This window comes from Sapajus apella, unplaced genomic scaffold (genome assembly GCF_009761245.1).
Source record: "Sapajus apella isolate SASKATOON/1434 unplaced genomic scaffold, GSC_monkey_1.0 scaffold13, whole genome shotgun sequence".
Taxonomy (NCBI): Eukaryota; Metazoa; Chordata; class Mammalia; order Primates; family Cebidae; genus Sapajus; species Sapajus apella.
The window spans coordinates 7170991-7198654 of record NW_022436953.1 but is presented as its reverse complement, the minus strand read 5'-3'; the positions used below and the strand labels follow the sequence as shown (position 1 = coordinate 7198654).

At 54.8% G+C, this 27664-nt stretch overlaps 1 protein-coding gene across 9 annotated transcripts in view; it reads left to right on the top strand.

The window, feature by feature from the left end:
• SH3PXD2A (SH3 and PX domains 2A) overlaps window positions 1–27223 on the top strand; it is a 252953-nt gene extending 225730 nt beyond the window's left edge. For 6 of the 9 annotated variants that reach the window (XM_032281516.1, XM_032281515.1, XM_032281519.1 and 3 more), the window contains 7 exons: window positions 2803–2916; window positions 7408–7491; window positions 12594–12711; window positions 16651–16988; window positions 18210–18259; window positions 21659–21778; window positions 23752–27223. In XM_032281516.1, coding sequence (XP_032137407.1) covers window positions 2803–2916; window positions 7408–7491; window positions 12594–12711; window positions 16651–16988; window positions 18210–18259; window positions 21659–21778; window positions 23752–25728 — 2801 coding nt within the window. In that variant the 3' untranslated portion in view covers window positions 25729–27223. The remainder of the gene's footprint in view (window positions 1–2802; window positions 2917–7407; window positions 7492–12593; window positions 12712–16650; window positions 16989–18209; window positions 18260–21658; window positions 21779–23751) is intronic. The other 3 variants (XM_032281517.1, XM_032281522.1, XM_032281520.1) reach the window with 2 other exon arrangements.
• The last annotated feature ends 441 nt before the right edge of the window (window positions 27224–27664 follow it).

Genomic DNA, 27664 nt, shown 5'->3' with positions numbered 1-27664 from the left:
TCTGTAGTATTTTCCCAACCTGAATCGGGTAGAGAGAACAAAGGCAGGTATCCACTCCAGGCCCAGGGCCAGGGGGCAGCTGAGTGCTCCCTGCATCCATCGCGGTTCTTCCCCTCCCCTCCCAAAATGGACAGGCCTAGGCCCTCAGGGAAAGCTTGTTGGGCATTCTCATGCAGACAGGGCCCTAGGACACTCTGACTAGCTAGTGGGGGTTGGGCTTCTCCTTGGTCAAGGGAAGTAGACAGTGAAACCCCTTCCATCACGTCAATGAATGGGTCCTACTGGCTTTCCTCCCAATAGCTGAATGTGGCGTCAACAAATGGGTTCTACTGGCTTTCCTCCCAATAGCTGAATGTGGAAGGAATGGCACCTCTTGTTGATCCAAATGTCAGAACACCCAAGGTGCAAGTAGAGGTCAGGTGGGGGCTCCCTAGGTGCCAAAGACCACCTCCTCCAGGCTGACCTTGGCCCCAGTGTGGGCATCCATTGCCCACTATAGCTAGCTGTCAAGGGCACTTACTTCATGCCCCAAGCATGGTCTGGACCCTTCCTGAGTTCCCATAATTACAAGCCACCTGGAAGCAGTCTCATCTGAGTACAGATGGCTGGTGCTCTAATAACCACTCCCTGTCCTAGAGGCCGGGGAATGACAGTGAGTACTAGTGGTGTGTCCACAGGTCTCTGACCTGCCAGTGGATGCTGCCCTGTCCCCAGCCAGTGGGTTCCAGCACCTGCCTGTCACCACGGGTTGCTCAGTGACTTCAGCTGTTCTCTCCTAAGAGGTATCTACCTTTTTTTGTGATCCAGAGAACTATTCAGCATGCCGAGGATGCCCATCTGCCCTCTTCCAGCCTCAGAACAATGTCCCCAGTGCAGGAGGTCTCAGGGCCCAGGAGTAGAGTTTACCTGAGAATTGGTGGGGGCTTCTCATGGCTGGAGATTGCCTGCCTAACCTGGTCCTGCATAGGCAGCAGAGTATCAGGTTAGAGGCCAGCCTGCCTAGGTCCAATCAAGGCTCTGCAGTCCCTCATGCCACAGTGTCTCATTCACCTGTGTACTTGGCAGTAGGTGGCCCGGGAACAGACAGTCTGAGAAGTGAGCAATGTGGGAGACACAGAGGTTGGAGCAAGAGCGGAAGGTAGAGGAATCGGGCCAGTGGCTTCACTTCGCCTGCAGTGGGGGCACATCCCCAGCTCTTCCTGACTGATGGTTTGTGACTCACTGGCCCAGGCTGCCGTTTTCCAGGTGTGTATGGATTGTGTCATAGGAAAAGGCTGTGGTCTCCAGGGTTGGCAGAGCCTAGGGGAGCGAGATGGGCAGAGGGAGCAGAGAGCCTGAGCGGGGACTCTCCGGAAGTGATCCTGTTACTTCTCTCCTCTCACCCCAGGCAGAGAGGGACACAGTCTACGGTCTGTGCCGGGCCACCTGCAGGGCCCTGGATCATGGTACTTGAGTCAGTAGCTGAGAGATAACCCCTCTCCAGATAAGAGGACACCGAGACCCTAAAAGGGCAGTGACCCAGCCAAGGCCCCTGAGCCACACAGGCCTGGACCGACCTCAAGAGTCCAGACTCCTGGTCGAGGGCATTTCATGGGCTTTGCAGAGCTGCACGCAGAGGGTTGTGGAACTCCCCAGAAAGGGCAGGGGACAGAGGGCATTCAGGACTAGACTACTGGCTGTTTGCAAGCCCAGACCTGTCGTATAGGGCAGTGGGGACCTAGGTGAAGACCTAGGAGATAAGCTGGGGTTCTGAGTCCCTGATTCTCCCCATGAGTGTGTCATGACTGTGTAGTAGTACCTGGCGGTTCCCCTCCTCTCCACTGTCTTCACAGCAGCCATCAGGAGCCTCCTCCACCTCCCAGTGCTGAGCCCGCCTGGGCGTGCCTGAGAGGCTCCCCCACCAGCATGCCTCCGCCCACATCCTTGGGTGGCCACTCACTGCGGTGGACAGTGATGGGGCCTCAGGTGCTGCCCAGGGAGAAGCCCTGGGTTCTCCAGACAGGCAATGTTGAGCTGGGCCCTGAGCAGAAAAGAGAGTCTGTACCAAATTACTTTTGGGGGGCAAAGAAGTGTCAGAGAAGAAGGGCTGAGGAGGAAGACAGGACCCTGTGAGGAGGACCTTCTTGGAAGGAACCAAAGGTAGTTAGTGGAGTCGCAAGACCTGGGTGCTCAGAGTACTTTGTATGAATGAACAAATAAGAAGAATGAGCCTTTATCATGTGGCCATGATCATCAAGGATCATGTGAGGATGCAGTGCCCATTTACTGCGACTGAAGTGTCAGCACACGTAAGGGGTAGCTGTGAGTAGCACCAATGCGAAGGTACCACTGACCCGTGATGGAAAAGGCAACGTTGACTGTCGGAGGCTGTGAGGCACTTGGCGTGGGTGCCTTTGAAAGCTGAGAAGCCAGCCAAACTCCAGGCAAACCAGTCGTCCTAATGGGTTTGAAAGACCATAAATGGTCTCTCTGTATGGCCGAAACTCCCTTGGCCTTTCCTGCAAGATGGAGTTTCACACATTGGACATAACATTATGTCTATTTCATTTTCAATCCAGCATTTGTTCGTGTGGGTCGCGGTTTATTGGTCCCACTTCTTAGGGAGTGTGCCGGTCTTTTCTGCCTTAGAACAGACTCAGGCTCCTCAAGGCTGGAGCTGGGCCGGGCATTTGCTGGGTGCCCAGGCCGTCCGGCTCATGCTCTGCCTGTCATGCCTCTCCTTCCCTCCTTGTCCTGGCCCCCGAGCCGCCCTTGCCACCCTGCAGTCTCTCACAGCCCCGTTCTTTCTTCTCCTCCCTGCAGGCTGGTGGTTCGTGAGCACCTCTGAGGAGCAGGGCTGGGTCCCTGCCACCTACCTGGAGGCCCAGAATGGTACTCGGGATGACTCCGACATCAATCCCTCCAAGACTGGAGAAGGTGAGGGCTTGCAGGTCCAAGGGGCGGGGAACAACGTGGCCTCTGGAGGCAGCTCTCCCACTCTTCCCCTAGAACCAGCAGAACCCTAAAGTGAGATGAGCCATATCCTAGCCTCTTCCCTTGGATCCCATCTCAGTAAGGCTGGCCCAGAAGCTGACCTCCCACCCCAGTCCAACCCCTGCCGCTCTGTCTCAGGTGCTCAAGAACTGAGGGATGGCTCAGACCCCCACACAGTCAGCCTCTCTAATTAGCTTTAGCTCTGTGAGGTTTGTTTGTTTTTGTTTTTGTTTTTGTTTTTAGAGACAGACTTTCATCATGTTGGCCAGGCTGCTCTCAAACTCCTGGATTTAAGCTATCCACATGCCTCGGCCTCCCACAATGCTGGGATTACAGGTGTGAGCCACTGCACTCAGCCCTTCCTCTTTTTTTTCTTTTTTTTTTTTTAAATTCTAAACACTTAAAAAACGACTCTATGAGGTTTTTCAGGGTCTTTCCCCGTGCATTTCAAAGAGCCTGCCCCGCCCCCTGAGCCAGCACTGGCCTGGGCCTGTCTATAGCTTCTGTGCTCTCCAGAGTAGGCTGCCTGAGCCGGTCCGTTTGCACCACCCCCAGCTCCTGGCTGCCTGCTCCCAATGGCTTCCACACTTCCCATGGCCTGGCTGCAGGAATTCTTTCCCTAATGGTCGGTGGGGATGGTCCAGATGGATGTGTCTGAAAGCCAGAGGGATCGAGGTTGCCACCCGGTGCTCAGGCCACCTCCACGCCTGCTCCCTGCTGCCAGGCCAAAGTAAGCAGCCACCAAGTGCCAGCTCCTTATTCATCCTTCCCCTAAATGTCGGTTACTAGGTGGGCGGTTGGGGCCTCGCCCTTCCTCCTATGTCGAGGCTTTATTTCAGCCCCTTGACCAGAGCCTTGGCCCCTGCCTTGTGCATCCACTGTGTGGCAGGTTTCCAGGGACGAGGCCCCATTGGGAAGGGCCCGCATGTTCAGGCTGGGCTGCTCCCTGAGCCCTGGGGCCAAGCCTGAACCCGTCTCCCCTCTGGCTCCATTGCATCTCTGAAGCAGGGGAGGATCTTGGCCCCTGAGCTAGGTCTGGTCTCATATGCCTGCAGTCCCCAGCCTCACCTCCTACCTAGTTCCACATTCTTTTTGTTGTTATTGCTGTTGAGACAGAGTCTTGCTCTGTCACCCAGGCTGAAGTGCAGTAGCACAATGTCAGCTCGCTGCAACCTCCACATCCTGGGCTCAAGCAATTCTCATGCCTCAGCCTCCCGAGTAGCTGGGATTACAGGCACCCACCACCACGCCTGGCTAATTTTTGTTTTTAGTAAAAATGAGGGTCTCACCATGTTGGTCAGGGTGGTCTTGAACTCCTGACCCCAAGCAATCTGCCCACCTCAGCCTCCCAAAGTGCTGGGATTACAGGTGTGAGCCACGGTGCCTGGCCCCTAGTTCTACATTCTACAGGGCATGCCAGGGCCTCTCACAAACAGCAGGGGCTCACAAAGTACCAAAGGTAGCAGGTGCTAGGCCAGGTCCTGAAATGCCCTTGCCCCCACCCTGGGAGGACCCTGTGGCTATGATTGTTCCCATCTTTCCAGCTGTGGGAACTGAGGCTTCAAGATGTTTATCAGGTTTGGACCCTAGTCCGCTTCCTTTGTCCCGTGGTCCTCACCGCTGTGCCACATGCCTCCCTGTAAGCATTTTGATTGTAACAGTACAGGCAGCTCTAGGGCAGTGCGTGTATGAATCACAGCCCCAGTTGAAAAGGCTGCACCAGCAAGGTCAGAGTGGAACTGTTGGGTCAATTATGGAGGACCTAGGCACCGAGTGGCCAGCAGTCCAGGGCAGGAAAGCGCTTGAGAAGCAGGGAGCACAGCTGCCAGCCTGGATGGAACAGAGGACAGGTGCCTTGCGCAGAACAAGTAGTAGTGGGTTGTGCAGGATTTTTACCTTGATGGAGGAAGAATCAGGCAGCAGGGCAGGTTCTGTGTTCAGAGGGGGTGTGTGTGTGTGTATGTGCACGTGCGTGTACGCACGCCCAGAGTGATTCTCCTAAAATAGGTTCCTCTGCGTGTCTCTGACCCAGCCCGTGTGCCAGCACTCCTGGCAACTCTTCTGGATAGCTGTGGATTCCACCATCATGTCTTGGGTATTTCCCACTCAGATCTACAGAAGGGCTTGGGGATGGGTCCCCTGGGCCTAAGACCCCAGCTGCTGTGGTGTGTCCACCAGTCTCTCTGCACCTGCAGCCACATGGCCAAGAGAATGGCCATCCTAGTTCCCTCTCCGACCATCTCTATCTACCCTGGCACTGTGGCCATCCCATCATAGGTGCCCTGAGCCCTGTGGATAGAAATTGGAAGCCTGCATCCTATCAAAGCTTTCCTAATAGCTCATGCTTCATTACTTTGGGAAGAAAACATGAGTAGCTGTTCCTGTTTGTCCTTACCATGAGACCCTCTGGCGCATGTTCATGCTGCTCTTGAAGCCAGGTATGCTGCGGGAGTTTAGTACGTTAGTAGCAAGGATGGGAGTTGAGACTCTCGTCCACCGACAGAGGTGCGGGTCCAAGCCTGACATTCGCAAGGTGGTTCAGTGCACCAGGAGAGGTGTGTCACCTCTGCCAAGCCCTTAGATTCGTTTGTGACAGAGCCAAGACCAGAACCCATGTCTCTGCCTTTGCTCCTGTGTCCCACACCTACCAGTGCGGACCTGCTTCCTCCAGGGTGGTCTTCTGTGCTCCTGCACCAAGGGCATGTGCCCAGATTCCCCAGCATCCAGACCCTGCCCCCTCCCCACATCCCCCTCTTCCCAGGGCTTGGCAGCTCAAGGGGCAGCAGAGTTAGGGGAAGAGCAATAGCTCGGGGTATAGAGTCTATGGTAAGAGTTTGGGCTTTGGAACCAGGCTGCCTGGATTCACATGCTGCCTGGATACACAGACATGAGATCCAGAGTGTTCCTTAAAGCCCTGTGCCTCTGTTTCCCCATTTGTAAGATGCCAACCACATAGGGCTTTTGTGAGGCCCAAGTGAGATGATCTTTGTACTGGGTTTAAACTGGGCCACTTACTGTGAAAGCAGCCCCTGATCTGGACATTAGCCAAACCCCTCCATCTCTCCAGAGAAGCCCTACACACCTGTTCCCCCTCCCCCCACCCTGCCAGGAGGCCTTGCACAGGACCTGATTAATGTTCCCCAGAGCCCCTTCAGCCCCTCGTCTAGGCTCACGCCAGAGCAGGTGGTGTCACTCTAAGACAGATGAGGAAAGGCTTAGGGAGGGATGGCCGCCCTCCCAGAGTGACACAGGTTGCTGGCAATCGGGCCTGGACTGGAATCCATACCTCCTAGCCTTTTGTCCAGCCCTCCAACCCTCCTCCTTATGAGAGCAGGTCAGACAGGTCCCTCTCCTTCCAGGAAAGCAAATGCTTTCCCAGGGCCTTGGTGGGTCTGGGACAGTTTTATTTTCACTCCAGCCACTGGCTGGGCGGCCTGGTACCCTCTTTCTGTGGTGCCAGGAAATGAGGCCAGCTGGCACCCTGGAGCCCTGGCCCAGTGTCCATTCCACTGGGAGTCCCACAGGAAGACAGAGGCATCTGTAGCTGGGGTCTGAGCAGAGGGTGCAGGGGGCGTGGAGCCCAGCAGCAGCCACCAGGGTAGCAGTGCAGGATGCTGCCCCAGGCACGGGGTCAGGAGCAGTGAGAAGCTGGGGAGGGAGCCCCTGTCGTCAGATGTCCTAGTGGGTGGCCTGAGAGGAGGAGCAGAGCTGGGGCCTGTGGCACCCACCCTCGTGTCATTCTGTTCAGCAGGCACTTCCTGGGACCCAGCCATGTGCTAGACCCTGGGAATGCCGAGACATGGGGCAAAGCTCTTGCCCTCAACAGACTCATCCAGTGGGGACAGGCAAGAAAGCAAAGATGCAAACCAAGAGTGGTGAGAGCTCTCAGCTCCGCGAGGAAGGGATCCAGGTCTGTCTTGGGCACACTGCTTCTTCCATGCATCATGGTGCCTGTCCAGGGTAGTGTGTTCACAGTCAGTCCTCAGTGAGCGAGTGGACATAAGCACAGATGTTGCAGCGCCCCTAGCCCTCCTGGGAATTGGCACCGTCCAGCAGTGAGGGATGTGGATCTCACCATCCCCAGAGGCTGCAGCTGAGGGGCTGCCTTGCACTGGGCTGGAGCTAGGGATGTCTTTGTCTCTAAGGTGCTGGGATTATAAAGGCTTTAGCCCACTTCTAGGCTCAGGGGCACACACTGGGGAGTTTGGCTTTGGTTGAATTCTTCCCCATGTGCCTACAATCACCTGTCATATCTGCCCCGATCCAACAGGGGCGTGCCCTCTGGTTCAGTCCAGGTGATGGTGACCTGGAAGTGCGGGCCTCCCCTCCCTGTGCCCCTTCCTCCTGCCCCCATCCCATCCCATCTCATGCTCATCTCCATTCTCTCCGCCGGTTGCTGTTGGCCGCATGCTCCATCGCCATCTCCCACACCAGTGTCCAAGAGACGCAAGGCCCATCTGCGGCGTCTGGATCGCCGATGGACCCTGGGCGGGATGGTCAACAGGCAGCACAGCCGAGGTGACTGCGGGAGCTGGCTTCTCCTCCCTCGCAGCGACCGCCTGTCTCTCGCTAACACTGCTCTTTCTTTCCGGGCTCTGCCCTCTGCCCTGTGACCTCCTCATTCACCCAGATTCATGGGCCAGGCTTTTTTCTCATCTACTGCAGCTGGTGCGGGGTGGGCCTGCTTGGGAATCGGGCTGGCACTGGGGGTGGCTCTGGCTTTTGTCAATATCCTGGGTTTGAGGGTCATGGAACACAGCTGGGGGTTCCCTGAAAAGGTACAGGGGCTTGAGGAGGGGGACAAGGGAGTCTTGGGTCATTCAGGCAGGGCACGCTGGCCCTGGAAGCTGTAGATTAAAAGAGCTAAGCATGTCTAGCCCTCTGCTTGGGCCATCCCACTCTCCCATCCTTCATGGCCTCCGTCCTCTGAGAAAAGGTTCCCTCGGCCAAAGTTGTCTTATCAATTGCTTGGGAACAAAGCAGAAAGAAGGACCAGCTCCACAGAAACTAGAAAGGGAGCAAAGCCAGACCCAGCCTGGCACCAGGGTGCAGTCCAGTGGCCTCTGCTGAGGGGTCAGGTCCAGCCAGAGGCAGTAACTGCTGGGGCTTCAGGAAGGGCCTGATCCAGGGGAGTCCAAGGGGGCTCCAGGCCTGGCACATGGGCTGATCAGATGTTTGGGGATTTAGTGTTTTCTCACCCAGGATCTCTCTAACATTCAGGAACATGGGAGGTAAGGGAGCAGAACAAACCCCCAGGGTGGGCTGCTGAATAAAGCCCTAAACATCTGCAGACCCCGTGGGCCAGGGGTTGGCCAGCCCCACATAGAACAGGGTGTGTGTGCTGCTCTCAGTGACAACACAGAGAGGGGTGTGTCATAAACTCTGGCCTTTCTGGAACGCAGGGACACCCCGTGTTCCCCACCCTCACAGCTTGGTTCTAAATGACTGTAAGAGCATGTTTTGGTGTCTGCCCCAGGCCCAAGGCAGAAGAAAGCCTGGACTCAGGTGGCTCCAGCCTCTGGCTGGCTCAGCATCAGGCACGTAGCTCGGGCCAAGAGGAGTCCGGCTTGTCCTGAGGGCAGGGCCTGGGCTGAACCTATGGGCTGACACAGGGCTGGGGGCCGAGTTGTAGAAGCAGCAAGAACAGGCCGGACATACCGCAAAGGCCGCCCTAAAGCTGGGATGCAGCCCAAGCTTTGGTGGCAAAGGAGAGTGGGATGTAGGTCTGGAAGTGCACAGCGGGATGAAGGTTTAGCCTGCTCCAAACACCCTCGCACACTGGGCCCCAGACACGACCATCTCTACAACCCCCCAGACACATGCAGCCAGAGAAGCTCTGCCACACACACAGCCCTGGTGGCCACGGGTATGACTGTGTGCCCTCCCCGACACCAGTGCATCCACAGCCCCAGGCTCACAGCCACTCAAAGGTACAGTTATGCAGCTACACATACACTGTGCCGTGTGTCTGCTGTTTACAGTCACAAATGCATCGTACATGCAACTGACTGCTCACAGCCATGTCACATGTACCTCTGAAGCAGCACTCACAGGGACACATACAGCTTCATACGCAACGCCGTGCACTACATATATCCCAGTCGCAGACATACAGTGGTACGTGGAGACACAAACATGCAATGAAATGCCTAATTCTTGGTCCTAAGAATTGTAAGCAAATGTAAGCCCCCCAGCTCTTGTGCTCTCTCTTTAACTCTCTCAAATAAGAGACCTAAACAACATAATTTCCTAGCCTCAGCCCGATGGGCTAAGTTAAACCAGGCGGCCAAGAAAAACTTGCAGAGAGTTGGCTGGGAGATGCTTACTGCAAACAGCAGAGCTGGTGGGGGAGGCAGGCTACAGGTCGTGGAGGAGCTAGACAAGAGAAAAGCTGAGCTTCCCCATGGCCTCCGCTCCCGTTCCCTCATCCAGCCAGCCCCTTGGAACCAAAAGGCCTTTCTCAGTGGGGTTGGGTAAGTTGTGGGGGCAGGAGGGGAGTGGGGAGACTGCTGACAGAGGGGAAAGTGTCGGGGAGAGGAGGCTTCTGTGGTTTGGAAACAGCAGAGCATCCAGCCCCTGCCTCCAAAACCAAAGCAGGCCTGTTCCCATCCCCCACCCACCCACCCGGCTGACCGCCTGGCCAGCCCTCCCCAGGGCAGGCTGCCACTGTCTCCTGGTGGCGTGGTCAGAGTGCCCACAGCCCCAGTGCTTCCCAGAAGCCCTGAAGAGCCCACGAGAGCTCACAGCCTCCCTTCCCTCAACCCCATTTCCGAAGGGACATCTCTTCCAGAGACCCTGACCACCCTGAGTCATGCAGCTGCCCGCTGAGGCCATGTCTATCTGTCTGGGCCTTCTCTTATCTGGTGCCCCCAGATGGCATTTGTGGCCCAGGCAAGTGCCTCTCCCTTAGGACACCTGTGAGTCGGAAAGCCTGAGACCCACAAGGCCCATGTCTACATGGAAAGTCCACGCCTCTGCCATCTGAGCCAACTGGGTAGAAACCCAGGATCTAGGAAGACCTGGTCTGGCTGCCTTGCCCTGCCAGGCAAGAGGGCTCTTGAGTTCTAATCCCTGGAACCGGTGCAGGACGAGCTTCCCAGCCAGGAGTTCTCAGCAGCAGCACGTGAACTCCTGGACATCTGTGGCTGCTGCAGCTCCAGGGCCCCCAAGAACCTTTCGCAGGAGCAGCTCAACTTCACCAGCCAGAACTGATATCCCTGGTTCTGCCTCCACTCCCAAGAGGTCAGGAGAACGCCTAAGCTTACATGGCCCACAGGATTCTGTCTTCCATGCACCCCAGGAGGCTGCGAAGGCTGGGGCTGGGCCCACATGAGATGGTCTAGACCCTGTTCTCTGCCATGAGGCAGGCAGGGCTCCTCTGATCTTCCCACGAGAAAGGCTGTCATTTCTCCCTGCAAATACAACCTTGCCTAGGAAAACCTTAATGATGGCTTCCTGCTCGAACCACAGACTTTAAAAATAGCCCAGCTGAACAAAGGCAAAATGTGGAGCCCAGGCCTCGCCTCATCCTAACCTCAGAATCCTGGATTCCCGGAGCATGGCACTGCCCCTCTGGCTGCCACTAGGCCAGGATTTGCCATGCCTCACTGGAAAATGGAGCAGAACCAGGAGCAGGCAGGAGAGTGGAGAGTTGGACTGTGGAGCCCTGAACTTCTCAAAGGGCCGAGTCAGAATCTGGCTGGGCAGGCTTCTCAGGCCGCCTTGGCGGCAGTCCAAAGCATGGCTGGGTTGGAATCTGAAAGCCTCCAAAGTAAGGCCCTCCCTGAGTTGATGCTGACCAAGTTCTGCAGCAGAGAAGGGCGTGCTGAAGAATCCTGCAGGCTCCATGGGTCATCACCCACCTTCTGCTTTTGGGCAGCAATCTGTATGTGGCTTGCGGCCCATCAGTTCCATTCTTGCAGCCAGGCCAGGCAGCCACAACCACCCCAAAGGGAACTGCTATCTCGGCTCAACACAGGGCTGCAGACAGGACCCGATAATCCAGGGGAGAGTGGGCAGATGGCCCTCCTGCAGCTGGGGGTTGGGGTGGCAGCTGCCTCCCACCCCCACGACAGCCAGTCTCAGGCAGGCTGCCTGGCAGCGTCCAGCTGAGGAATCCAGGGGGTGGCTGTCACAGCTGGGAGCCAGGAGGGGCGGGTGTCCCAGAGACCAGAGGCCAGCAGTCTGCACCAGCATCTTGCTGTTTTGAGCTCACAGCGCTTCCCATCAGTACCCTTGCTCAGTCTTGCCGGGTTGTGATGCAGTCAACAGTCTCCCACTGTTTGCCAGGCACTGTCTCAACCCCTGGGGAGCTCCCAGGCCAGAGAGGACAACACGGACTCAGTGTGACCCTCCAGAAGGGCATGGCCAGATTGCCGCTTCTTCCTCCTCCTGTCTTAGCTCCTTGTTCCCCCAGAGGGTGAGGTGGGGGTGTGTTCCATCCCAAGCAGACCTCTACAGAGGGTGTCAGCCAGGAGGCAGGGACTCTTGAGCCAGCCAGCTAGAAGCAGAGCCAGGGAATACTCAGCTGCGGGGTCTACCTGTGAGGGGTTTCCTGGGACAGGCAGAGCTGGATCCCAGCAGGCATGGAATAAACACCCTCCTGGAAGCCTGATCAAGGACCCAAGAGGGAGGCACGCAGGCCTCCTGCCAGGAGGGAGGCTGAGAGAAACCAGGGGAGACAGCATGGTGCCCCACTCTCCCCACACCTGCCCTCCCAAGCCTTCCTGAGAGTCTGCAAGGCACTTCTTCCCCAGTGCCTAAGGAAGACCTTGGGCAAGACCCTGAAGTGACATCGTTGGAAATAACAGCAGGCTGCCCTCCAGAGGAGCTATGCCTTGGCTGTGTGCTTGGCACAGCATGTCCTGCAGAAGCCACTTGAGCACACTGAACCAGTAAGGGCCCCGAGGTGCTGCCTAATTGTGCTGTGCTGGGTGTTCCCACGCTCATTTGGCCATCGAACCCTTGTCTTAACAAAACGCATATAACCGTTCCCATGACACTTGGGTTCTGTGGACTCCTCTTGGGAGATTACATGACCAGGTGTTAATGGATCAGCTGGGTGCTCAGGGAAGGCTTTACCAAGGAGGTGTCCCTAGAGCCTCTGCAGGTCAGACAGAGGAAGGATGCAAGCAAGATGTTGAGCTGGGAGCAGGCTAGGAAAGTCTGTCTGGGACACAGATGGAAACAGCACATTTCAAGGAGAGGTGGCGTGCCATGGGGCCGCAGGCATGCGAGGACACCTCAGGAGGGGTTGGCTTCTCCTAATCCTGCCCTCAGCCCAGCAAGCTTCTGCAGCCCTGTGGACCGCATGGTCCCGGCAGCCTTGCTGCCATCATCAGGCTAGGAGAGCCAACTCCCTGCTCCCAGGGACTTGCCTGGCAACCTGGGTCCTGGCTGGCTTTGGCACACACTGGGAGCAGCAGTGACCCCCTACTCCCATGGTCTCCCTGCTGCTACATCTGGGGCCTGGTCCTTCCCTCCCCTGGAGAAGCCAGAGCCAACCCAGTGCACCGTGGCAAGCTGCTGAGCAATGGCCAGGCCAGGGCAGGAGGAGGGGACAGGAAGCAAGACCTCCACCCTGACCTCAAATAATCTTGCTTTCTTGCTCCCATTCCCAGAGGAGAAGTATGTCACTGTGCAGCCTTACACCAGCCAAAGCAAGGACGAGATTGGTTTTGAGAAGGGCGTCACAGTGGAGGTGATCCGGAAGAATCTGGAAGGCTGGTGGTATATCAGGTAGGGAACACTTACATGGATGAAAGAGGTGCCTCACCCACCCGGGCCCTGGGCAGAGTGCAAAGTGGCTGTGGCCACCTGATGGCAGGTAGATACTGGCAGCTTTGTGCCCATGGCAAGGGCTGGCTGCTCCGCCTCTGCACAGCTGAACAGCTCAACCAGAGAGTGCTCATCTTGCACATTTTCTCCCGGGACACACAAAGCAGAGCTTGAGCCACAGCCAGCGGGGCACAGAGGCCCCGGCTCAGCTTGCAGGCTGTGGTGCAATCCCTTCCCACGCATCTGCCAAGAGTTCAGCACATCTGAATTTGGTTTTGTGTGTCCGGCCTTGGCTGCCTAGCCTGCTCTGCACCTACGGCTGCCTGGAGCACTGGCGTCCGCAGGCCTTGCTGAGGTCCCAGCAGGCAGCCTCTGCTGCCCAGGCTCAGCACTCAGAGAGGTGGGCTGCGGGGGCAGGGGCAGGCACAGATGCAGGCCTCTTGCAGCCATGTCCCTGGTGGATAGGGACTGGCCATCCAAACTGCAGGGCTGGCTGCAAGGGCTGGAGCAGAAGTCGGGCCTCAGCTCAGACCATCAGAGGCTTCTTCCTTCTCTTGCCCCTCCCTCTCGCAGGCCTAATCACAGTTCCCAGCCTAGAATCCTATTTAAGGGTGTGGGTAGGGAAGTGGGGTCTTTCCTGATCTTCTGGAAGCTAACAATCCTGTGGATGTCACTCACCATTACCCTGCCAAGACCTGCCCTTCCAGGACCCCTGCTCTCAGGAAATGCTTTTGGCATCCTTGGAATTGGCTCAGCTGTGATGACTGCCCACCTTCTGTCTTCTCTGCCACTTACCCAGCTGACAGAGATAGTTCCATATCCATGGGCTGTGGGGACCCCAGACCCACTGTGGGTAGGACATACATTCTAGGTGGTTTCCCACAGAGGGGACAGGATTGTGCAGTGGCGTCACCATACCCCAGGCAATGCGAGTACTCACGCGACAGTTACTCAGAACATGATACAACATGATGGCTCTAAAGCCTGGTCTATGCTGAGGTCACTGGACACATGGAGATAGCACCGTAGTGTGACCTGATGGAACACGGCTCCATCACAGTCGCCACCCCTGCTGCCCCTACCCCGCCTCGCCCCGGAGCCCTGGTGCATATCAGTCAGGAGGGCTGAGACGTCCCTTTCTGTCCCGTTGGGTGGGATGGACTGTGTATATGGACGTATGTTGTGGAAAGCCACTGCCCCTAGACTTTTATGTTCTCTAAGCAATGGAAACTAGAGCCAACCCAATAATCTGCCAGCCACGAGTCTCACATGAGAAAGCCAGGAAAGATTCTGGCAGGCTGGTGGCCTAGCTCACTTGCCTGAAGCTTATCTACAAGGCTGCTTCATTATTTTATTTTTTAGTTTTCTAAAATAACCAACAAAGTCACTCTGAGCTGCTTCTAGTCCATTCCTGTCCCCATGGCCTAGTCTTACGGCCAGCAGGAGCTTGGATTGAGAAAACCCTGCTGAAAGGATTCCACCTTAAGAAGGCTGCCAGACACCCCCTTAAATATGCCATTTCCCAACATTCCAGGCTCTGCGTTGATCCTCATTTCCTTTCTTCTCCTTCCCCCACCCCTACACACACACATACACACACACACACACACACACACACACACACACACACTCTCTCTCTCTCTCTCTCTCTCTCTCTCTCTCTCTCTCTCTCTCTCCCCCCCTCTCCCCATCGCGCCCTTTCCAGCTTGCTTCCCTCTGGAGTCATTTCATTCTCCAGAGCTGGAAAGCAGATGTGAGCAGAGCTGGACCCAGACACACATAGCCACTCCTGATTCCCTCGCGTTTCTTCTCCTGAAATCTGATTTTACCCATGTAACACTGAAGGAACACAAATAGGAGCACTCGGGGCCCTAAGCAGGCCTGACTGTCACCTCATGAGCCCCCTCTCCCCATAGCTCCACAGTGTCCATGTAGAAGAACCATCAGCGAGGGCCAGTGGGCTCATCTTTGTCTCTTCTCCAAGATGCAAGAGCCCCAGGCTGTGGGCCAGATGCTGCTAAGAGCTCGCTGTGTGACCCTCTGCTGCCTGCTTTGCTTTTCTGAGCCATGGCTGTTGGCTCACATGAAGATTAGGTATTTTTACTAGTCGTTCCCATCCACCCTTAAAATTCTGTGCTTCTGTTTGCACTCATTTGCACTCAAGACAGGCCCCTGACTCTCACCCACGTGTTAACTCTCCTCTGTCTCCCAAGCCCTGGGAAGGCAAGCTTGGGTCAGCCTGCCTGTACATTTCTGAGACATGAACGTAAGAAGCCACCTCCTACCTGCACGTTTTCTGCAAAGCTCAGACATGTCGATAGGAACCTCAGCTTTCATATTCCTTTTCTCCCACCTAATGAGTGTCCAAGAACAAGGTCAGATCAGGGAGACAGGGAGGTTTTCAGACATCTGGCATGGAGGAGCCATTCCAAAGAGCCAGATGTGTTCTAGAGAGCAGATGGGGACATTGCAACCCAGACCTGAGGGTACTGGCCAACAACTACTGGACCAGGAAGTGAAGTCCCCATGGGTTTGGGTGAAAACTCAACACCATGGGGAAAAAAAGGAAAAGCTTGTTTTCAGAAGTCATCGAATCACCAGAAATTAAGTCAGCCCTATGATTTGCCTTTTGCCTTTGTTTATGAGCTTTTGGTTTTCTTTCCTTTTGTTTTGTTTTTGTTTTGCTTCGGTTTGCATTTCATCTAGTCATGTGCTTTTGTCTTTTCACTTATGGTTTCTGCTTTTGGAGCCCCACATAGACTTTTTCAACCCCCAGCATTATGTCAATCTTTTATTTTTTCATTCTGCTATATGGTGTAAAGCCAGTGTCTGTCTTGTTTTTCCTAACTGGGTCATTAGTTTTCCCCAGACCACTTACTACATTTTTGGAGATCAGGTCTTACTCTGTTGCCCAGAGTGGAGTGCAGTGGCACGATCATAGCTCACTGTAGCTTCAAACTCCTGGCATCAGGCAATCCTCCCACATTAGCCTCCCGAGTACCTGGGACTAGAGGTATGCACCACCACACCGAGCTAATTAAAAAAAAATTTTTTTTTTGGTAGAGACGAGAACTCACTATGTTGCCCAGGCTGGCCTTAAGTGAGCCTCCTGCCCCAGCCTCCCAAAGTGCTGGAATTACAGGTGTGAGCCACCTCGCCCAGTCCCCAATCATTTATTGAATAATGCATCCTTGTTCCACTACATTAAATTGAGTCTGGCTTACGAACGTGGTCTATGACAGTCTATAGCGGATCCACCTACAGTGGCACCACAGCTCTCCCATTCAGTCAGCCTTCTTTGGAGACATCTTAGTTGATCTCAATGTGTCTGTCCTTCGGGATACATTTTTAACAGTGACTCTATCCCTGCATATTGCAGAAGAGAGACAAACTGAGCTCCAGGGAAGGGACTTCTGCAAGGTGCCATAGACTAGAACTCAGACTGCCTGACTCTCACCTGTGGAATCAACTCCCTCTCTAATCCCTCCCCTTCCTACAGGGGATTTAACTCTACATACCACATCCACACCTTCTCGTTCTTATCTCTCCAGTTCTCCTCAACTGATTGGGAAGTAGCAGGCCATTATGAAGTCCTCCTTTGGGGCAACCCAAAAGTTGATAGATCTGATCCCAAGTTCCCACGTTTGCCTAACTTTGCAGAGAGTGAGAGCCCACCCCAAGAGCGATCAGACAAAGAAAAAGGAGTGCAGTTGGGCGGGGGGGGGGGGCAGCGGGAACTGGTGTTCTGGGTCTTTTCCACCTACTCTTGGTGCCATTTCTCTCCAGAGTAGTGGGATTGCCAAGCCTTGCAGAACATGGTAAGGAAGCCTCCACTGGGCAAGGCCAAATGGATCCTAGGGTCTGGGAGTGGGTGTGAGGTCATCCTGCTCCTCCCCACAGATACCTGGGCAAAGAGGGCTGGGCACCAGCATCCTACTTGAAGAAGGCCAAGGACGACCTGCCAACCCGGAAGAAGAACCTGGCCGGCCCAGTGGAGATCATCGGGAACATCATGGAGATCAGCAACCTGCTGAATAAGAAGGCGTCTGGAGACAAGGAAACCCCACCAGCCGAAGGCGAAGGCCATGAGGCCCCCATCACCAAGAAGGAGATCAGCCTGCCCATCCTCTGCAATGCCTCCAATGGCAGCGCTGTGGGCATCCCTGACAGGACTGTCTCCAGGTTGGCCCAGGGCTCTCCAGCTGTGGCCAGGATTGCCCCTCAGCGGGCCCAGATCAGTAAGAGTCTCTCTAACCTGGGTCCTCACTGTAAAGCTCCTTAGAGAATGAGCATGGGTGCATGAAAGGGGGGGGGGAAGGGTGCAGGACCCCATGGCATTTTCCTCCTGGGCTACAGACTGGCCTTTGACCCGCACTCTGTCAAAATGTGTCATGCTCATCACAGGAGTGTGAAGGCAGAGGAGTGTGATGACTCAGGGGCTCCCATCTGCTCCACAGAAGCTAAATCACAAGGATGTAGGTGATAGCGTTCCCTCCTTCTCTACCGAAGAGCCACCAATGGTTACTCTGCAGATACACGTGTTCCAAGAACAAGAAACATATCTTTTCCTTATAGTAAAGGCTTTATAAGTCAAGATAGATGATGTGTAGCTGACTTTAAAAAAAAAAAATAAAGACACATTTCCCTAGGCTATTGAATGTGGGCGCTGTATGCACGGCTGCTCTGTGGAGTTGACGGTCTGTAGAGAAACATCTTTCTGGGCCTCAGCAGCTCCTTCCCTATGACTTTCCACTGGTTACTAGAAACCTAAAAGATGTGGAAAATAAGGCTTTACCACTCTGCACAGGCAGTTTCAACAGGGCGTTCTTCAAGAATCACCTGCATTCCTACAGGAGACTCCGGGCAATCTGGCACCCTCCATCTCTGGCCCAATGTTGCCTTTTGTCGTGTCTTAAAACTTCTGTGTTATAGGAGCCTAGCTTTTGTTTGTGTCCAGACATTCTTAAAATCTGGAGGAAAGCTGTTTCTTTAGTTTTGCTCCACTGGGTTAAGTTAGCTCTCATGCGCGAAATCTTTTAGGCAACCAGCTGGGAAACAGTTGTTGGGCACCTCCTCTTGCCTGGCACTGTGCTAGCTTCTATGGACTTAATAGTGAGCAAAAAATAGACATGGTCTGTGCTCCTAACTTTGAAAATCTGATAAAGCTATACACCCTTTACCCTGAAAAATGCCCACATATCTGCACATTTTGAAAAGTGCACATAATTGTAGAGGGTTCACAGATTCCCTGGCAGCACAGCCAAGGTAAAGGTCTACAGTTTCCCCTTGAGGAAGCCCAACTATAGTGCCCGTAGTAACTTAGAGCATCAAGTCCTTCATAAAGGCTGAGCAAAAGCATGAACTTGCAAGGATCAGGAGTTAGTTTCACCTAAGGCAGGCAGGTATAGGCACTGTGGCCCATTGTCTGACTGGGATTACTGAAGCCATGTCTCTTCTAGGCTCCCCAAACCTAAGGACAAGACCTCCACCACGCAGAGAATCCAGCCTGGTATGTGTACTAAATCTCTCTCCCTTTCCTTCCTATTCTGTGGATGCACTATAGCTGCCTGATCAACTGACTATCTTGCTGCAGAGCCTCTTGATCCAGGGGTTTTCCAGGGCCTTGCTGGGGCTTCTAGTTTTGTAGAGCTGGGGGCAGGGAGGGAAGCCGCGGATCCCAGCCTTCCTGGGGGCCTGGCTGGACAGTTTATAATCGGAAACACACGGCACTCCAAAGCTAAATAAATCCATCCCTCTCACTGCATTGGCAGACATAAACATTTAGACTGCCCGGCAAAAGTGTCCAGCCGGGGCATTGCCAGGGGCTGGAAATGGGGCTGCTGTCCATGCTAGCCTGGACGCCTTTCAGCTTTCCCTGGTCAGGAATGCCCAGTGGAGGTGATGGATGTCAGAGTCTGGGAGGGCAGAGGGCAGATCAGTGAGCCTCTTCCAGGGAGGAGTGTGAGTGGCCAGGACTGGCTCATGCCTAAGCTTCAAGAGGTTAACACTGCCAGGGTCCCTGGCCCACATGGGTAGGGTTTCCTGGCGTCCAGACCTTCATGCAGGCAGATATGCAATCAAGGGTGCGGGGCTTGGGTGCCTGCAATGCTGGTGGCAGGCCGAGAGCCCTGGAACAAAGAACTGCTAGTCGGCACAGGGGGATGTAGTGGAAAGAGCGGGTCTTCGAGAGCGCCAGGCGTGGATTCCTGTTCCACTTCTGACACTTAGAGGCAGAGAGGCTGTAGGTAAGTCACTTGCCCTCCACAAGTTTCAGTGCCCTTATTTATCAGGTGGGACAGTACTAGCCATCTCGTCGGGCTGTTGTAAGGGTGAAATGAGAGGATGTCTGTGGAGGGCTAGCAAACAGGCTTCCGTTTCCTGCGTCCCCTCTGGCCTGCTTGGTACTACTACCTGGTGCACTGGATTAAGGAGGATTCTGAAGTCACATCTGGGCCGAGCAGCAAAAGTTACCGTGGTCAGTGACATCAGCCTTGGCTAGGGGGCACCAGTCTGTGGAAGAGTAGGCCCTCCTTAAAAATACAGTTTTTAAAGATTTCATCCCTGGAAATGAGACCCTCCTTGCCCTGGCCATGGGGCCCACTGGGGTTTCTCTTTTTCCCCTTGTGTTTTATATGCCCAAACACTGTATTCTCCCTTCCTATCATCTCTTCTAGCCACGGCTAATTATTTTCAGGCAGACTTGATTTTGGCAAGAATGGGGTAATTCCTTCCACACTTACCAAATGCAGGGATTGCTGAGGCAGGGCTGCTGTTTCCAGTTAGGCCCAGCTGAATCCCACCTGGCCAGAGACGTGGCCTGTGCTGTGTCTGCGCTGTCTCTGCGCACATGCACGGCTGCACAGCCAGGTCCTGGGACCGGGAAGGGTGGCAGATTCTCACCCGATCCCTCAAACCAGCTTCCTCCCACCCCTCACTCACTCTGACCCAGCTGAGTTTCAACTGGCAGGGTTAGGACATGCAGAGCCTTGAAGAATGAGGAAGGCTGGGAAGAAGAGAAGTTCAGGAGGAGTGCTGAGCTCCCGCTTCTATTTATTGAGATCTCTCTCTGCCCCTGGCCAGGCCCAAAGTGTTACACATTATCTCAGGGATCCTCTTCATGATGCTGGTATTAGTTCCAACTTACAGATGAGAGAACTGAAGTTCAGAGAGGTCAGGGGCTTTGCCCAGGGCCACGCAGCTGGCGAATTGCTGGGATTGGGATCCAGAGCCAAGGTTAAGGTCTCTCCAGGTCTTCCTGCTACACCAAGCTTCTCATCCCCTCGTCCCTCCCACCTTTTTTTTCCAATTGCTTTATTTGAACCTCTTTGCATAAGGGAGAACATAAATAGCAGGGTACAAAGTCCATTTTAGCTGAGGAGAGAAAAGACCATTGAAGCAAAAACGTACAATACGCAAGGACAAGGGGTTGTCCGTTTGGTTTCCTAGTGGGTGTTCAGTGCCTTAGACCAGTGTCTGGCACCCTGTAGATGCACAACACACAGTTGTTAAGTGAATAGGTGAGGCTCGCAAACCATGGGCAAAGGCCAGCTTCTAAATGTCCTTGAATGTCATGCTTAGATGCTGCTGTGCCGGTGTCTGAAAAGCGTTGAGTATCTCCAGTGGGTTCTGCCCTGCCCACAGAATATTGCGAGTTTTATTTAGTGCCTGCCTATCTGGCCTCGTCATGATGACCAGCTAAAGACTTTGCTCAGCCAACTGCACTGCCTCGATACACACCCACCCCAGACTAGAGACCATTGTGCTCCTTCACCCTGCCTGTGCTACCGAAGTCCCAGCTGCAGCCCTCGCCCCTAGACTCCAGGACAGTGGCTTTCCTTCCTCTCCCACAGCACAGTGTGCAAGGGCTTTTTTAGAATGATTTCTCTCCTTTTATTTTTTTAATTTCAGAGACACTGTCACTCAGGCTGGAGTGCAGTGGTCTGATCGTGGCTCACCGCAGCCTCGAGCTCCTGGGCTCCTGGGCACAACCTATCTTCCCGCCTCAGCCTCCCGAGTAGCTGGGACCACAGGTGCACAGCACCATGCCCACCTAATTTGTTTGTTTTGTTTTTAGAGATGGGTCTCACTGTTTGCCCACGCTGGTCTCAAACTCCTGGCGTCAAGCAGTCCTCCCACCTGGGCTTCCCAAAAGCACTAGGATTATAGGAGATTTCTCTTTTTAATTTTCATTTTGTGACTCAGCTATTGAGGCATCTGAAAATTTGACCTCCAGAGATGTAAGATTAGAAATTACTGTCTTAAAAGTGAGGATTCTGTGCTGGGCAGGGTGGCTTATGATGTAATCCTAGCACTTTGGGAGGCTGGGGCAGGCGGACTGCTTGAGCCCAGGAGTATGAGACCAGCCTAAGCAACATTGCAAAGCACTATCTCTACTTTTGTTTCTCTTTTTTTTTTTTTTTTTTTTAAGCAAATTCCTCCAGATCCTGAGAGAGGCCATCTCTAAAACAAACAAACAAACAAAAAAAACGGTGTGGTGATATGTGCCTATAGTCCCGGCTACTGGGCAGGCTGAGGTGGGAGAATCACTCGAGCCCAGGAGATGGAGGCTGCAGTGAGCTCTGATTACTCCACTGCACTCTAGCCTGGGTCCCAAAGCAAGATCCTGTCTCAGAGTGATGACGATGATGATTGTAATCGTAATGTGAGCATTTTGATAGCTCAGACAAGCCTCCCGTGAATCCTGAGTATGAGAAAGCCTCATCAGAGCAATCCCCTGCGGGTATACCCTGAGACTCCGGTGATAGATATATACTTAGGCTAGCTGCTGTCCGGCTGGTGTAAATAGCCATCCACACCTTCTGGGGACTGAGTTGGGGGGACCAACACTTGGCCATGTTACTCTTCTGATTTGGGAGGGTTTTGCCCACTGTGTCTTCTTCAACCTTAGGGGTTCCAACTGCCAAAGCCACCAGAGCCCCCTTCCGTTGAAGTGGAGTACTACACCATTGCCGAATTCCAGTCGTGCATTTCTGATGGCATCAGCTTTCGGGGTGGACAGAAGGCAGAGGTAAGCCTCAGGCCATGAGGCCGAGGTTTTTAACTCATCATGGCAGAACTGCACTTCCCATTTAGGCCTTGCTAGTAAGACTCCTGAGTGGCAGCCAGGAAAGGTACAGAAACAAGCACCACAAGGATGAGCATCTGCCTGGTGCCAGCCAGCCCCACAGCCTGGACTAGATCCCAGCTCTCATGCTCCACCCTGAGCTCACAGGGCTCGTCTCACAGCGACACTTCCCAGAGCATGTGCGGGAGCTTGTGACAGGGGCCTCAAAACAAAGGGCTTCTGTGGTCAAATGAGCTTCCAGGACAGTGGATTAAACAACATCCAACCCGTTTGTTGTTTTAATTTCAGGGCTTCCTAGAGCCTAGGATACAAGGATGTCACTGGGAGTGTTATCTACAAGGGGACTAGAATAGGCAGCACTACCCTACAAGTTTTTCTCCCAGGAGCACCTCGGGGCCAGGATCCTGCAGCGCCCCAGTAGGAAATGTGGTCACGAGGATGTGGACCAGGCAGGTGGAATGAGATACTGGGGACCTGGGCTCTGGCCAAGTCATACCACATGACCCCTGGCCTTTGATGCAGTCACTTCTCCCGCCTCCCCCCCCCAACTTCAAGCATTTCTCTCTGCAAATGGGGTGATAGATCCTGGGACGCCCCCTCCCAGCCTGTCTTCCAGCATTCAGGCCACTGTATTTTGTGGCTGGTGCTGAGCATGGTATTCCCAGCAGCAGAGAAGAGCTGTAACTCGGTCAATTCTCTCAGTGGCTTTGTGTAGTAATTGAGTTAACTTCAACTAGTACAAGTGATGTACTATCAGATTCACTGGGCAGTCTCTACCTCTAAAGCGGTGACATTCCCAATATGAATGTTTTAAATCACATGCCTGGAACTTGGAACTAAATTTCCAAGAAAAATCATCCTCTCGGTGCTTAGGTTTCCAGGAGAGTCTAAAAAGCATAATGTGGCAGAACCGTCAGGTTCAAGGAGGGCTTGAACTGTAGGTCCAGGGCTGGGGCAGGGTGAAGGACAGAATGAAGGACCCAAAGAAGGAGAAAATCATCTTTCTCTTTTGGTGGAGTACAGAGGACTGGTCTCTTCTTGCCTTTGCGTTCTCCATCCTTCCCTCCCTCCTTGGCCTCTTTCATGGTGCCAGTGTTGTCACGCTACCCCTCCCCACCCCAGGATCTCTCCCACCAGGAGTGTCCCACAATCCCCAATTACCTGCCCTTTACGTTCCCCAGTCCAAATGGACCCCAGCACAACCAGCAGTCACACTCTTGGCCATTGGTTGATCTCAAAAGTTAAGGACGAAGCCCCTTAAGCCAGTTTATACTAACGTGGAAATTACTGAAAGTCCTCTACACTTCCCACAGGAAACCATTCAACCCATAGAAACCTCTTCAGCTAGCGGGATTTCATTGGGATTTCAGTAAAATGGCCACAGGTGGTAGACACTGGGAAGAGCCTCTGCAGAGAGGCCCTGGCCTTGGGCCTCTACCTCCCAGTCGCTTCATCTGCATCTTCCCATTCTCTTCTGACCTTAGAGACCCTTCCAAAGGCCTCCTAGGATGGACCTAGCAACATCGAGGGTACAAGGAGGGAAGGGGCAGCAGAAGGGCAGCGTTTTATTCATACGTGTCCTTAGTGAGTCTACTGGCAGCATCATAGGGACTGGGAACAGTGCAGTTTAGCGGAAGGAGTGGCCAGCTCAACCCAGGTGTTAACACAGATGTGGAGGACCAGGGAGGTAACTTGGCAAGGGGAACCCACCAACCATGAGATGCTAGAGACCTACGTTTGAATTCTGGTGCATTACTTACTCTGTTGGTTCTTGGGCCACTTACTCAGTGGCTCAGTTTATTATCTGTAAAATGGAGATGATGTATCTCCAAGCCAAAGTATGACACTCCTACTTCGGGATGTCATAGGGTCCCAGATCCTCCCAACTTACTGGCTCGTCTGCACTCATCCCCCAGGTCATTGATAAGAACTCAGGCGGCTGGTGGTACGTGCAGATCGGTGAGAAGGAGGGCTGGGCCCCTGCATCATACATCGATAAGCGCAAGAAGCCCAACCTGAGCCGCCGCACAAGCACGCTGACCCGGCCCAAGGTGCCCCCGCCAGCACCCCCCAGCAAGCCCAGGGAGGCCGAGGAGGGCCTGCCAGGGGCCAGTGAGAGCCAGGACTCCCCACGGAAGCTCAAGTACGAGGAGCCTGAGTATGACATCCCTGCATTTGGCTTTGACTCAGAGCCCGAGCCGAGTGAGGAGCCCGTGGAGGACAGAGCCTCAGGGGACAGGCGGCCTGCTCAGCCCTGCCGGCCGTCACCGGCCTCCTCTCTGCAGCGGGCCCGCTTCAAAGTGGGCGAGTCTTCAGAGGACGTGGCCCTGGAAGAGGAGACCATCTATGAGAATGAGGGCTTCCAGCCGTATACAGAGGATACCCTGTCAGCCAGAGGCTCCTCTGGGGACAGTGACTCCCCAGGCAGCTCCTCACTGTCCCTGGTCAGGAAAAACTCCCCCAAATCAGGCTCCCCCAAGTCATCGTCACTCCTAAAGCTCAAGGCAGAAAAGAATGCCCAGGCAGAACTGGGGAAGAACCACTCCTCAGCCTCCTTTTCTTCCTCCATCACCATCAATACCACCTGCTGCTCCTCCTCTTCCTCCTCTTCTTCTTCCTTGTCCAAAACCAGTGGCGAGCTGAAGCCCCGCTCTGCTTCAGACGCAGGCATCCGTGGCACTCCTAAGGTCAAGGCAAAGAAGGATGCTGATGCGAAAGCTGGGCTGACCTCCTGTACCCGGGCCAAGCCATCAGTCCGGCCCAAGCCATTCCTGAACCGAGCAGAGTCGCAGAGCCAAGAGAAGATGGACATCAGCACTTTACGGCGCCAGCTGAGACCCACAGGCCAGCTCCGCGGGGGTCTCAAGGGCTCCAAGAGTGAGGATTCGGAGCTGCCTCCGCAGACGGCCTCCGAGGCTCCCAGTGAGGGGTGTAGGAGAGGCTCATCCGACCTCATCACCCTCCCAGCTGCCACTCCCCCATGTCCCACCAAGAAGGAATGGGAAGGGCCAGCCACCTCATACGTGACATGCAGTGCCTACCAGAAGGTCCAGGACTCGGAGATCAGCTTCCCCGCGGGCGTGGAGGTGCAGGTGCTGGAGAAGCAGGAGAGTGGGTGGTGGTACGTGAAGTTTGGGGAGCTGGAGGGCTGGGCCCCTTCCCACTATTTGGTGCTGGATGAAAACGAGCAACCCGACCCCTCTGGCAAAGAGCCAGATGCAGGGCCTGCCAAGGACAGGCAGAACGAAGGCAAGTCAGACAGCCTGGAGAAGATTGAGAGGCGGGTCCAGGCGCTGAACACCGTCAACCAGAGCAAGAGGGCCACGCCCCCCATCCCTTCGAAACCCCCTGGGGGCTTCGGCAAGACCTCGGGCACCCCAGCAGTGAAGATGAGGAATGGTGTGCGGCAGGTGGCAGTCAGGCCCCAGTCGGTGTTTGTCTCTCCACCACCCAAGGACAACAACCTGTCCTGCGCCCTGCGGAGGAATGAGTCACTCACAGCCACTGATGGCCTCCGAGGTGTCCGACGGAACTCCTCCTTTAGCACTGCTCGCTCCGCTGCCACCCCCGAGACCAAGGGCCGCCTGGCCGAACGGGCCGCCAGCCAGGGTTCAGACTCACCCCTGCTGCCCGCCCAGCGCAACGGCATCCCCGTGTCCCCCGTGCGCCCCAAGCCCATTGAGAAGTCTCAGTTCATCCACAATAACCTCAAAGACGTTTACGTCTCTATCGCCGACTACGAGGGGGATGAGGAGACAGCAGGCTTCCAGGAGGGGGTGTCCATGGAGGTTCTGGAGAGGAACCCTAATGGCTGGTGGTACTGCCAGATCCTGGATGGTGTGAAGCCCTTCAAAGGCTGGGTGCCCTCCAACTACCTTGAGAAAAAGAACTAGCAGAGGGCCTGGGCTCTTCCAGCCTCATTGTGCCTCTCTGGCCGCCCACTGGATGAGCGGTGAGACGAACAAAAGGAAAAGGAAAAAAAGGGAGGGGTGGGGGCTGGACAACATTCAACCCTGCAGAATGGGTGACCTCAAAGATGCCCCGCATCCAAGTTGTCCTACAGGTGGAAGGTAGGGGATGGGGGAGCCCACACTGAGCAAGGAAAGGAATGGACCAGGGAGTCCCACGCCTGGGACCCAGGGCCAAGAAAGCTGAGACCCCCTGTGCACTGTGGGGACTTCACTAGTGGATTACATGCCATTTGGGACAGGCCATGTGGGAGACCCCAGTTGTGCCTTTGCTACAGATCTGGAAAAGACGTGGTCGTGGGGGGCCTCCAGTGTCCTGTCCCTGCTTGGACCAGTTTTGGTTGCTGGCATCTTGCCACCCCAGGTAGCCCTGGTATTGTCCTTATCTGTGTTTGTGAATTGTGCTGGTTTCCTGGGCATTGCCACAGGTGGGTATATTAGAAGCCACCTCTGGCTTTGGGGCTTGGAGGAGTCTTATGAGCTCAAGCCTGTCCTGGGCAGGCCATTGTCACTGTCAGTTGAAGAAAAAGCAGTTTCCAGGTGCCAGCAAGGACCATCTTTTGTAGCTGTCACTGTCCTGGCCTTGAGAAGAGAGCGCACTCTCCTCGGGCATCCCCTGGAGGACACAGTACCACAGTTTACAGAGACGGTGTGCGAAGCCACCGGTCTCTTCATAATCTGCACAGACTATTTTGAGTATTTCTGGGCGGGCAATTCCTTTGCATGTTTCGGGAGAGGTCTATTGATTTGGGGCTTATACGTCAGGCCTTTGCGTCTTATTTTAGGGGTGGTTTGGGGGCTTGGGTGGTCGGCCTCACATGGGAAGGGGATGGTTAGTGGATGGGGTTTCTGTTGTATCTTGTGGGTGGGTGATTTTGCTTTTATTTCACATTCTTCCCCTCCACAAGCCAAAGTCGTTTCATTTGGTTTCCACTGTGTGGACTGTGCTGGAGCTTGCTGCCTGCCAGAAAAATGGGGGGCTAGGCAAGCCCCAGGTCGCAGACATGGTGAAGCAGAGAAACTGTCCTTCTGGTTCCTGCACAACCTCAGAGGGGCAAAAAACCTCCCCAGGAAGGAGGAGGATGTTCAGGAGCCAGACTTTTGGAGAGAAGGCAGCTCCCAGTCTGCTGGGTGACCGCCGTTCTGCATGTGTTCCCAGCCAGGCAGGGCTGGAAGCCTTATGTATGAAGCGTGGAGAAGCAGTCATCGCCCCCACTATGGGCAGAGGGGACCCGGCTGGCCCTTTGGGGGTCAGACTGGAGCCAACACAGCCAGTTGCCTCCTCTGGCCTGTTGGCAATGCCACAGGTGCCCAAGAAGACGGAGGATCCCTGTGCCAGGAGCCAACCTGGTCTTCCAAGGGGCAGTGCCCCAGTGAAGACAGAAGCGAGAGAATAAAGTTCCCTGTAGGTCCTCGGTCACCTTTGGGTTGTGTTTTTCAATTGTTGACATTTCAGAGGGGACCCTCCAGAAGCCCAGCCGGCTTCCCCCAAGGACTGCCCTTTCACTGGGAGTGGATTTCCACACGTGCCTTTGATTTCAGACAGATTGGGCTTCACAGCCGCCGATTCAGCTGCCAGGGTCCCTGGACTGGGGCGGGGGTGGTTTCTATAGAGGAGGAAAAGCCCTCCCTCACCTTGCTCCCCACCCAGGCAGGGCAGATGGGACCCAGCGTCTCAGTGCCTTCGAGACCCACTCCCACCCCTACCACACCCCATCCCAGAGGCCTTGCCTGGGCAACCCCAAGCCCCTGTCCCTCGCCATACACTGATGCCTGGCAGCTAGAGCAAACGGCTCGTGTTCTTTGTCGAAGGCCTGTGGTGAGATTGTTTTGTTTCCTTGTTTTGTATGTTTAAAATTGA